Source organism: Corvus brachyrhynchos, unplaced genomic scaffold, assembly GCF_000691975.1.
Source record: "Corvus brachyrhynchos isolate BGI_N302 unplaced genomic scaffold, ASM69197v1 scaffold255, whole genome shotgun sequence".
In the NCBI taxonomy this organism is placed as follows: domain Eukaryota; kingdom Metazoa; phylum Chordata; class Aves; order Passeriformes; family Corvidae; genus Corvus; species Corvus brachyrhynchos.
The window spans coordinates 312,093-323,572 of record NW_008238358.1 but is presented as its reverse complement, the minus strand read 5'-3'; the positions used below and the strand labels follow the sequence as shown (position 1 = coordinate 323,572).

Sequence of the window (11,480 nt, the reverse complement as noted above, 5' to 3'; positions counted from 1 at the left end):
TGCCTCCCTAGTACAAAACCAAACCCTTCTTGGGCTGGGGTCCTTCTCTCCACCACACAGCTTTAACTGGAGACAGTGTGAAGAAATTCTTAGATAAGAAAAGGGAGCATTTGGAGCATTGTTTCCCAGTTACTCCTTCTGCCATTCTGGGTGTTTCATTTTGACACAGGGACATTTCCTCTCTCCTCTCTGCTCCAAGAAAAGAACATGCTCACATTCCTGTGCTAATTTTTGTCCATTCTCTGTTCTGTCTATTTCCTCAGCACTTGTCATCTCTCCATTTTGGAGGCAGATTTTGGGTTGCTCCTCCTTTGTCCTGGTTTCTTCATTAACTCTTAATTTCCTGAGATTGCTGCCTTATTTGAACCTCCTCCTCCTGGCTTTCCCTTTTTTTTTCCTCTAGTCAATTGATTGCTATGGTTAGGCCTCCTTTGAACTCTCTTCTTTTACTGTCTCACCCAAGTCCATTCAGTTCCTTGCTTCCTTCTATTTTAATAAGAGAATTCGTTTCTTCAATATTAATCAGAAAGCATCATTTCCTTTCTGCTATTTCCTCTGAACAACCTTCAAAAATCTTATTTTCCTTTTAGTTTTACCAAAGAGGATGGCATAGAAAAACAGCTCTGCAAGAAAACACCATCCTCTAGAATAAAGAAGCAACCATCCTAATTTTTAAAATGCTGTAAGCCGCCCTAGCAAATAATAAGATTTGAGCAGTAACACACAAACACATATTGCCAACTCACAGTGCGTCTGACGCAAGAACTCAGCAATGTTCTCCAAGGATACCTTGTTGTATCCTTCTCCTACTTGTTCTAGATGGCTCATCAAAGCAGTGACATAGGTTATGTACCAAACAGCAGACCAGCTCTGGCTGAGCAAGAGACCAGCATAAATCATATGTTGGCTCACATGCCAGGGGACTACATCTGGCCTTTGCCTCTGGCTGAGGTCATATCACAGAGGAGGGCAGAAGTGCTGGAGAGGTGGTTGATTCTGCCCCTCTCATGCTTTGCCACACTGTGAGGTGTTTCAAAGGTCCCAGCAGTGGTTATCTCACTGTGATGCCATGGCAGGGGGTATGAGGTAGCACATTTGACTGAAAATACACACAGCCAGAAAGCCTGAGGAGGAGTAAAAGATGCTCACCACAATGTGTGACCCCCCCCAGGGCTTACAGCTGTCAAGAACAACTTCAGACGTTCAGACTCGATAAAATAATTTTCTTTGGCAGAAGATAACCCAGCTGCCCAGGGAAGTCAGCTACAAGCACATCATCTTTCTAAATGGGTAATGCCTTCAGAACCAGAGTGTGAGGAAAAACAAAACAGGCAGTAGGAGAAGCAACACAGCAGGCAAGCTCCATCCTTGTGCTGTAGGTTGGCTGTGGTTCTTACCTTCTCCGCAGATCTTCAGCCACTGCTGCTCTGCAGCTGAACAAGTAGGCTCGCAGAGATTTTAGCTGCTGTCTCAGGCGGACAACAGTTGCCAGAGGTTCAACATGCTTGTACAACATGGGGTTTTCCTGCTGGATATCAATTAATGGCTCCTCATAAACATATTCCAGGAACTCTTTGGCTTGCTTTGATACCTAAAAAATAAAGCAGTTTAGTTAGACTTTTCTCCCAACTCTTTTTAAGCAGATCTCCTCCTCTGTGATTCTATGCATCTGAAAACTTAACTCTGTTACCAATTACAAATGGAGACAGAGTTGAGAGAGATCCAACTCTCTCTGCTTATAGACAAGTCAAACTTCATCAAGCCCTTCAAAACTGCACGGCTACTTACTTACCCAAAGTACAATGATATCTGCAATCACATATGCTTTTGCTGCAGAGTAACATAGCTTACTAGATTTTTTTAAGTCTAAAATCTGAATAACCAGTTTCTTTCTGTTTGTTCACTGCTTTCTTTTCGGCAAAAAGCAAGTTGTTGTGCTTTTTAAAATACAGATAGATAAAATCAAATCTTATTGGTATTACTCCTAAAGTTCCACCTGCAAGAAGTTTTTCATTATAGTGCCCTGTTTTATCTCCACCTGCAAAAAGCTACTGTAATCTTGATAAATGAATGGGATTCTTGTTCCATTAGAAAAGATACTCCTGTTCCTTAAGTGAAAAGGCCAAATTCCCTCTCATTCCTGATTTCTTCATTTTATCACAGCTGGAAAAGAGAAGATGGGATTACATGAAATGAGCTGCAAATCACCTGCTACAGAAATACCATTGGTTCCACGATTCAATTAGTCCTCCTGGATCTCTAAGTCAATGTTTACACTGAGACAAGGGAGGGATGAGTTAGGCTAACAAAAGTAGAAAGGGCACACACACACCACAGCCTCTTGAGATTATTAGGAAGCTATTTCCCTTCTGGTGCTGTAGGTAAGAACAATACACATCCTTATAAATAGCACCACTTCCAAAACCAGCACGACTAACTAGCTACTGACAGGGTAAGCTAGCCTCAGATGTAGCCTTTTCACAATAAATAATAAAAATCTAAGAGATAATGCCAAGGCCGGCCTTCCCACCAATAACTACACAGATAACAAGATGCACAATTTTAAATACAGGAGACCGTAACTCCACAGGTTTCCTAGGCCCTGAAGCTGTATTAAATATCCCACCTATTTATATTAAACACCACACTATTTTATTTTTTTTTTTAATATCAGGCATGTATAAGGAACTGTGCCATCTGAGTGGAATCAGAGGTAACATAGCAACACAAGTACCTCAGATTTTTGTAGAACAAAATTCTATGAACTCCAAACTTATCAAGTTTTTTAACACTAGCAATGTTGATATTTTATTATGCTTACTGAAGTGCATTAAAAAACTGCAGTTAAACAACCTGCTTTTACAATCATTAACCATCTGACTGCAATATCTCAGCAATCCCCTGACAACTTCCATATCTACAGTAATTATTAGTCCTCTTCCACCAATTAGCAAATTAAGGCATGTATTCCATGATTCCCTAGGAGGTGTGTGAATGCTTGGCACAGTTACCAGCTCCTCCCACCAGGAGGACCAGGTGCTCAGTGCTGTCTTTCTATCTCCTTGCTTTAAGCCTCTGTTGAAGTGATGGGCTCCTCATCCACCTGCCCTACTGTCTTGGGAAGTGGAGGGTGGTTCATGTCCAAATACTACACTCACACCTGTGCACACCTGCACCCTGTGTTGGGCATCTCTCCTGAGGCATTAAGAGCACAGAGACAAAGAGATGCCACAATTGAGGTCCCCTGAGTGACTCTGCCATAGGTGTGCACTATGGTGACCAAGTATTACTGTGCAGCACTGGTGCTGCATGGTCTGAATGCAGCCTTTGAGGAGAGAGGAGCAAAGCACACCTTTCCCTCTCCTTGCCAATAAAATGCACCCATGGAGTGCTGATTGTAGGAAAAGTAGCTTTGCCCAGCATCACTGACTGACAGATAGGTGTCAGTCCATTCTGCATGGCTGACACGGGCACACGCATCTTTTAAAACATTAACTAACATTGCCAAACAGCAATGTTACGAGAGGTTGAAACACAGTCTTAAAATGGGAAGGGTCAGGCAGTCACAGTAATTCAGTATTTTAGTATACATCCTAGCATACCCACAGTCCCCCATCTTTACCTGGGCAGTAAAACAATCCTTTTAAATCAGTGAGGACAAGTGAGAAGATGCAAAGCGCAACAGGGTTTTAGCTTTAAATGTCATACAAGGATGGATGCTAACATTTCCAGACCTTTCCTTTCTAGAGCCTGCAAACTTATAGTTCAAAATTCAATTTACCAGAAGTCAGCTTCTCTTGAAACCTTCTGGCATAGGGAGTTCATTTCCTACTGTGCCTGTCTGGCATTTTGTGCAGGGTGAAAGCCACCTGAACCAAATGGCAATACTTAGTGGGCTTTGTGTGCAAACAGGGAAAACACTTGGCCTAAGCAAAAGGCAGAAAGGATGTTCACAAGACTGCCTCTTTTCTTTTCCCTTCACACAAACACATAAAAAACACAAATATGAAAACAGTAGGAGACACAGGCAAAAAAGTGAACCTGGGGACTGAGCTGCTGCTTTGGTTCTGACAGAAGAAATATGTCTAAATGCCAAGTCCTTTCAAAGAGCTTCTACTGCAGCCAAAAGGATTTCTCTTTTCCTACCCATGTGCTACTATAGATGTTAAGTACATTTTTGTTTTTCAAGACCCTGGGTATGGGAAGAGACAGCTCTAGAGATGTTTATTGTTTCTGTTTTTCATGACCTGTCGTGATAAAAGCAGACAAGAACCTCTCAATTTCCAAACTTACTTAATTGATGTAAGAGCTTATTCTATAGCTGCTGCTCAAATGTTGAGCTCATGAAACATAAAAAGAGAAACATGCCCAGTTACACTATAAAAGCTCATGACCTACAGTACCTTTTGGTGCTTGCTTTGCCAGAAACAGATAGGACAGACCCCAGAAACTGTGGAGGTGAGGAATAGGCGGCTGTGGGAAGGAGCACAGGTTTGCAAACCCTTCATTCAATTTTGTTTCCAATTTGGTGGATCGACAGACACATTTCAGACTGTGTAAAACAAAGAAGCTTTTGAATCCTGGAGCCCTCTTACAGTTCTGACCATCAAATGTGGTATGTGCTTATTTCCTGCAGGACCTCTTTGGGGTGTGCAGCCAGAAGCAGCCAGGAGCGCAGCCAGGAGCATGTGCCCCTCTGCAGAAGCTCCACTTTAAGGCAGTGCTGTGCTACCTACAAGGGTTTATCTTCATTTTGGGATGCTGCTGCACAGCTTTGCGTGGACACACTGGCCAGTTATGGGAGGGGAAATGCTGACAAATTAAGTGATTTTCCTTTAAAAGTAAGCCAAAAGAAAATTACTACCAAGACTATCTCAAGGAAGTGAGACAACATATCTGTCTTTGCCGAATCATAGAATCGTTTGAGTTGGAAGGGACCTTAAAGATCTTCTAATTCCAACCCCCCTGCCATAGGGAAGGGACACCTTCCACCAGAACAGGTTACTCAGAGCTCCATCCAACCTGGCCTTGAACTCTTCCATTGATGGGAGAGTCCACAGCCCCTCTGAGCAATCTGTTCAAGTGCCTCATCACTCTTAAAGCAAAGAATTTTTTCCTAGTACCTCATCTAATCCTACCCTACTTCAGGTTAAGGCCATTCTCCCTTGTCCTATCACTCCTTGCCCTTGTGAAAAGTCCCTCTCCAGAACTTTTGTAGCCCCCTTTAGGTACTGGAAGGTGCTATAAGGTCTCCCTGGAGCCTTCTTTCCTCCAGGCTGAACAACCCCAACCCTCTCGGCCTGTCTTCACAGCAGAGGTGCTCCAGCATTCTGAGCATCATTGTGACCTCCTTTAGCCTCACTCCAACAGGTCCACATCTTCCTTCTGCTGGGGACCAGCTCTGAAGGTGGACAACAGGGACCAGTTGCTGTCCAGCTCTGGAGCTGGACACAGTATTTCAGGTGGGGTCTTACAAAATCCAGTCCTTCTCCCCAGGGCTAGGTCTCAATCCATTCTCTGCCCAGCTTGTACTTGTGCTTGGGATTGCACATTTGATCAACACACTACAAAGGAAGCACGCAGTTTCATTACAACTGTTAAGTGCAGAAGCCAGCATTAAGTTGACTTTTAGACTTTGCAAAATAAATAAACAAACACAAAACCTTATCTCTAACTGGAGAAAGGAGATGGCAATGTGAAAATGTATTCAAATATATATATACACTTTATCTAAAAAAAGCAGTGCTTAGTTCCCAGGGAGATACAGCATGGACAGAAATAAAAGCACACTTATGCAGAACTGAAGAGAAAAGGGAAGCCCCCAAGAAAATGACTTGTGATTTTAATGCTATACATGTATGGGATGGAGTAGAGGAGATCCAACCAGTGATCTCAGTTCAGTTGTCACATTGCCACTGTGGTAGATAATGTCCTCTTCACCTTCCTTCCCTGCCTTAATTCCTGCTCTAATAGTTGGGGATGATGTGTTTTCCTACCTGAGGGGTTGTGTTCCTTTCTTAAATACACCTCTCTCAGGACTTTGGCACAAAGACTGGTAAAGCAGCTGCACAGAATTTGCTTGTGTTTCCAAGCCACCTCATACCTGTTCTGTCTACAAAAACTGGAAAATGAAATTTCTCACTATTACAGTGAGATGACAGTAGATGAGGTTTTCAATGAATGCTTAAGCTTTAACGTCCTGTTTCTTTTTGTGCCTCAGCTGCCAATACCACAGGAAACAGACTAGAGCATAGTTTTTATGCTGCAGGTTTAGAAAAAAACCCAGTTAGTTTTCTTGGCAGTATTACTGACAGCTTGATATGAGATCTTTGCCTTACCATCCATTAGCCCCATATCAGGTCCACCTATACTACCATGTGCTAGCAAGTTTAGTCCTTGCTAAAAGCATCCAGAGAAAGAACTTTTAAATATTGGGAGGGCTTTTTGTCTCCACGCACTGCAGCTTTGCAACTTTGAAGAATCTTACATTTCACAGCGCAAGACTATCATTTTCCTGATGGCAGGCTCTGGCCACCTTTTAATAATCTCCCCATCTGACAAATTTTCTTCAAGAGACCTGCTTTTCCTCTAATAGGGCATTTACTGGTTATTTTTTCCTTTTCAAATAGCACATAATAATAATATTCGCAGACACAAAACATCAAACAACCTCCCCTAACAGTGGCTGCTAGGTCTGAAGCTCTAACATGGTCTGGATTCCTTATGAGTTTGTTATTCTTCCAGCATATACTGCCTGAGATGGCAAAACAACACTGTTACTGTGTTTGCTGGTATAATGCTTTGAGGCATGTAATCAGTGCCCCTATCTAGCAACCAAGCACCACGGCAGCAGCAAATAGCAGATTACAAAACTTTTAGAAAAGCTCTTGTGTGGCAAGTGAACAACCGTAGAATTTTCTCATTATGTTACTTTCTGTCTGGTTCAATCAAGTGCTACAGCAATGTCCTTCTAGTGTCCTGAAAATGTTCATGCCAAGAGACAGGACAGACTGGGCCTCACAAATACTGCATTTGGTAGGCCAGTTTCCTATGGGCATTTCCACAATTTAGCATCCATCACTAAGCAGTGCCAATCCTTAGTCCCTAGTGGTCATGAAACAGGTACTCCTCGAGGGCCCAATAACTGCAAGGATAGGGGCTAAAAGAGAGTTTGTTGTGTGCTACCTCTCCCTGTCTCTTGAACAGCCAGATAAGCAATGATGAAAAAGATGCCACCAAGAAGGAGCATGGCTGCTGCTGTGAAGGAACACCTTAGGCCTGGCCAAGGAAACTGTGATGAAAACATGTCTTGAGTGTGGCTCATTTTGACAAGAGGGACAAAGATGACAGTATTAGCAGTCAATGCCTGCAACCTTTGAGCTGTTGTGTTTCTATCAGCAATTCAGTTCACTTGCTAGCAATCCAACCTGGAGGAAGATTACCTTGTATTTGGAAGTGTCCCAGTTATGAACCAGCCGTGCAGGGATAAGGAAGTTGTCATCCACATGGCAGCTGCTGCAATAGTACCATCCACTGTAGCCACACACCTTGGCTTTCCCATTGGACAAACCTATGGAGCGCTGACAGCCTAGAGAAAAGAGAGGGGGGAAAAGTCTGGGTTTGTACATCAAGCCAGAGATACACATTCAGGATGGAGTCAGAAAAGTATTCCTCCATCTGAGGACCTTTTAATATTTTATTTATTTTACCTAAGAGACATTTCTCATTCCATAAAAAATAGAAATAAATATCAGTATTCTTGGACTAGTGCTGAAAAAGCACATGATAACTTGGGCATCTGTGACAAAGAGTTCAGACAGCAGTCAAAAGATACTTAGCACTTCTCAAGAAACAAAGGCAGAAGACTTGCTTGTGAGACACCGAGCATTTAAAAGCCATGGCCATCTGAAAACCATGGCCTGAAGCTTAGACAGGCCACATTCTACAGTAGCTCTCTTCCAGAGAGCTCCCATTTGCCCCACAACAGAATGGGCCAACACTGCCCACCTGCAGGAGTGCAAGCCAGCTCCCGCTGACAGCCAGAAGGGATGCTGACTTGGCAGGTAAGACTCAGCCACAGAATTAGCACAGCCAAGGCAAACCACAGTCAGATCATGAATAATAACTGAGCAGCAGTCACACTGAGAATGAGTAGTTCTTGACTAGCAGTAGTGACACAGCTCAATTTCCAGCAGGGTTTTTTTTCTTACGATTGCATCACTCTGTGTCTTACAAGATCTGAGGTCTGCCTAATACTTTTTTCACAGCTAGATCCCCTGCCTCTTCCCATGCCTTCTTGTGTGGAGTCTCTGGGGTAAAACAACGTATTCAAAAGCTGCTGCTTTACTTGGAAAGAACTTATGTAAAGTTCTCCTTCACCTGATCACCTGTTTTCACAAAACACATAAAAACTCAATGTACTTGACACTTCTTTCTTCCAATAGTGACTAAAATAAGCCAAAAGGTTAATATAATATTAGAGTGGATGGCTGAAGACAGACAGCACAGTCACATTAAACAATCTGCTCAGGAAGTGAGGCTAAAAATGTTTGGGTAAGACACATCAAGATGTCTGCGGTTGTTAACAACACCTCTAGACACAGCACACATGATGGTATTTCTGCTTTTCCTTCAAATGCCAGTGTCCCCATGTGACATTTATAGTTTCAGCCACAACACCAGAGCTCCACTCTGGCATGTGCTGTATGCTCAGATGGTCTCTGCTGCAGCTGGTTAGAAATGCTGAGTAGCAGAATCCTTGTACATCACTTTTGCAGTAAAAGCATTGGTTAAACAGAGATTTTCAAGCAGAAGTCAAATGACCGATTGCTTTTGCCAATATAACTAATTTCATTTAGAGTAATTATGTGACTTCTCCAGCTGAAGGCATCTTTTCCCCCCAGTAGAAGTTACACTGATTTGAGGAAAGATTGCAGGTCAGCTACTCTAGGCATAAATTGAGCTCCTCCTCCCCCACATCAACTGATGTCACCATGACCCCCTCTGCTCTAAAAATCATTAGAAAACCTAACCAACACAGTTAGCTCACTTCTTCCTCTTCCACACTCCAGAGCCAGTTGGCCACTGATTCTCTGCAATACACACCACCAAGTGAATCAGTATGGGATATGTCCTGTTTCCATCTCTCTCTCTTCCCCCACCCATTTTTTTTTTTTAAGAAAGGACATTCAGTTTCTTACAAAAAGCAAATATGTAAACAGGTCAGTTGATAAAAGAAATAATTATGTTCATGTCTCCTCCTTTACCCTTCATAAGACCAAAGCATAAGTATTAACACATATCTCTAGTATAACTTAATATACATAATGAAAAAATGCAATCTCACCTAATAATCAAACAGAAACCCCAAATATTATGACAGTAAACTATTATAATTGCAGAAATAATTTTGTATGGTAAATATAAGCAGTGTTTTTTGCAAACCAGTACATTTGAGGCAGAAAAAAATCAGGCATCCTTTTTATAAGGGTAAAAAAAATTCAAGTAATTCAGCAGTATGTTACAAAAAAAATTACCTATGACTGTGGCTTGGGATCAGAACTTGGAAACCAAAAACTTCATCTTTCCCTCATGGCAAAGCATGCATTCTCCTATCTTTTCTCTCATGTTCTTTTCTTAATAAAAGCAGTTTTCTCAGTGGTCACTTGAGGGTATCCATGGAGCAGTCCTGCTCCCCTGTGCTGTTATGGATGGAATCAGCTGGCACACCTGGTAGTAAGCCCCATATTAGTGCTATGTAGTGCATACAGATTTTTTTTCCCCCATCTTTTTACATGCATTCATACAGAAAGGTGAAGGTTTAGAGCAATTGATGAGACACGAAATACCAGTCCTGTCTGTCTGACATGACATTCACCTGACTAGCAGCCCTGTAAGATGCTTCCAGAAGGTACTCACACTGTTTCTAGGGAGCCCATGATTTTTATAGCACAACAGAGGTAGATCTTTCCCCTCTGTAACAGAAATAGAGAAGTATGCCCACTCCTCTCCTCATGGAGGAAGATGAAGAAATCTAAGAAGGAGGGCATTCCCCTTTCCCAAACCAAATGGGAACAAGACCTCAGAAAGCATGTTTGTGCTAGCCATACCTCAGCACAGCACGTTCTTCTGTGCCAGCCTTGCTAGAAGAAGTGGAAGGTCTGTACCATTCTCCTTACTAGCTGCCTCTGAATTTCCCGTCATTGAAAAACACTGAAGCATCTGTCTGTACACAGCTCCAACTTGAGCCTTCATTACATACAACCATTAACTCTCCTTGGATGAAACAGACTACCAAATGTCATATATTTTCTAGCTCAGTGTGTCTGGACCAGTTGACAAAGTACTAGTGGTAAAGCTGTGTCTGAATGCAAATAGTCTCTCAACTCTATGTCATTGAAACTTATAAACATTCCCTACTAGCCAAAACTTACTTGTCTGGGGATAAGGATGGGACAGGACACACTGATTTCACCTAACTAGCACCGTACATCCCCTACCACTCCACTGGCTGCTACTTTGTCATAATGCCCTAACTCCTCTCTGTTAGCTTATTCTTGCCTTCAGTCTAAAGTCCAATTAGAACTGCCAAAATTTTAAATTAAAACCACTCACCACTTTAAGGCCTAATTTCTTGCAGCCTCCTAGAGCCAGAAACTCATTCCAGTCCATGGAGAGAGTTTTCTCCAGAGAGGAGTGACAAAGCACAGAAATGCTGGGGGCTTCCCTCCTCTTCCCTATGTTGAGCCCATAAGACCTGAAGTTCTCTGGGGTGAGGAGAGTCGCAGCAAGCAATCTTGGATGCCCTTCATCTTCAGGAAGGGTGGTTCTATGAAGAGGAGGAAGTGGAAGAAATTCCTACCCAAGCAGGATGCATTGCTTCCTCCCTTGTTACAACCCTTTCCTGAGCCCATATTTGTTTCCGTGTTCCTCTTTAGACCTAGTATTTTTCATTCCTCTTCATATCCTCAAGAAAACATGTTCTGCAAAGCTACATACCAGTTGTGTAGCTGGCATTTGTTAGATGATAATGTGGCGCTGGCATCCACCTTACATTTTCCCCTACTTTACAAGCTTTGCTGTTTGAAAATCACCATCTTTTCCATTCCTCTCTGTTGTGATTCATAATGATGGCTATTTCTACGACCCTTTCAAATCAAGTTATCAAAGCACTGATTTTCTTTGATGTTATGCAGTTCAAAGTGATGTAGTGTGACAAACATATTTCCGTGGCATAGACCACTTATGCTACTTTGTTTTTTAAGACGGAAAAAAATAGATCAAGAATGAGAGAGAAAAAAGAGGAAGAAGGAATAGCCATTGGCTTAATGGCCTTGGAAATCCTGCACCTGGGCATTCAGGTACATAAACTTGCCATGATGTTTATAAGAAGCAAAGCTAGGACTGATTCCTGGCTTTAAAGTCTGGAGCACCTCTCCCAGCAGGACAATCAGATGTAGCTGACCACCTCAGAGATCGAT

At 42.4% G+C, this 11,480-nt stretch overlaps 1 protein-coding gene across 4 annotated transcripts in view; it reads right to left on the bottom strand.

Annotated features, from left to right (window-relative positions):
- Positions 1 to 11,480, bottom strand: part of PLEKHM3 (pleckstrin homology domain containing M3) — an 82,399-nt gene that overhangs the window by 43,083 nt on the left and 27,836 nt on the right. For all 4 annotated transcript variants that reach the window (XM_017735637.1, XM_017735638.1, XM_017735636.1 and 1 more), the window contains 2 exons: positions 7,443 to 7,588; positions 1,398 to 1,591 (listed from right to left, as the gene is read on the bottom strand). In XM_017735637.1, coding sequence (XP_017591126.1) covers positions 1,398 to 1,591; positions 7,443 to 7,588 — 340 coding nt within the window. The remainder of the gene's footprint in view (positions 1 to 1,397; positions 1,592 to 7,442; positions 7,589 to 11,480) is intronic.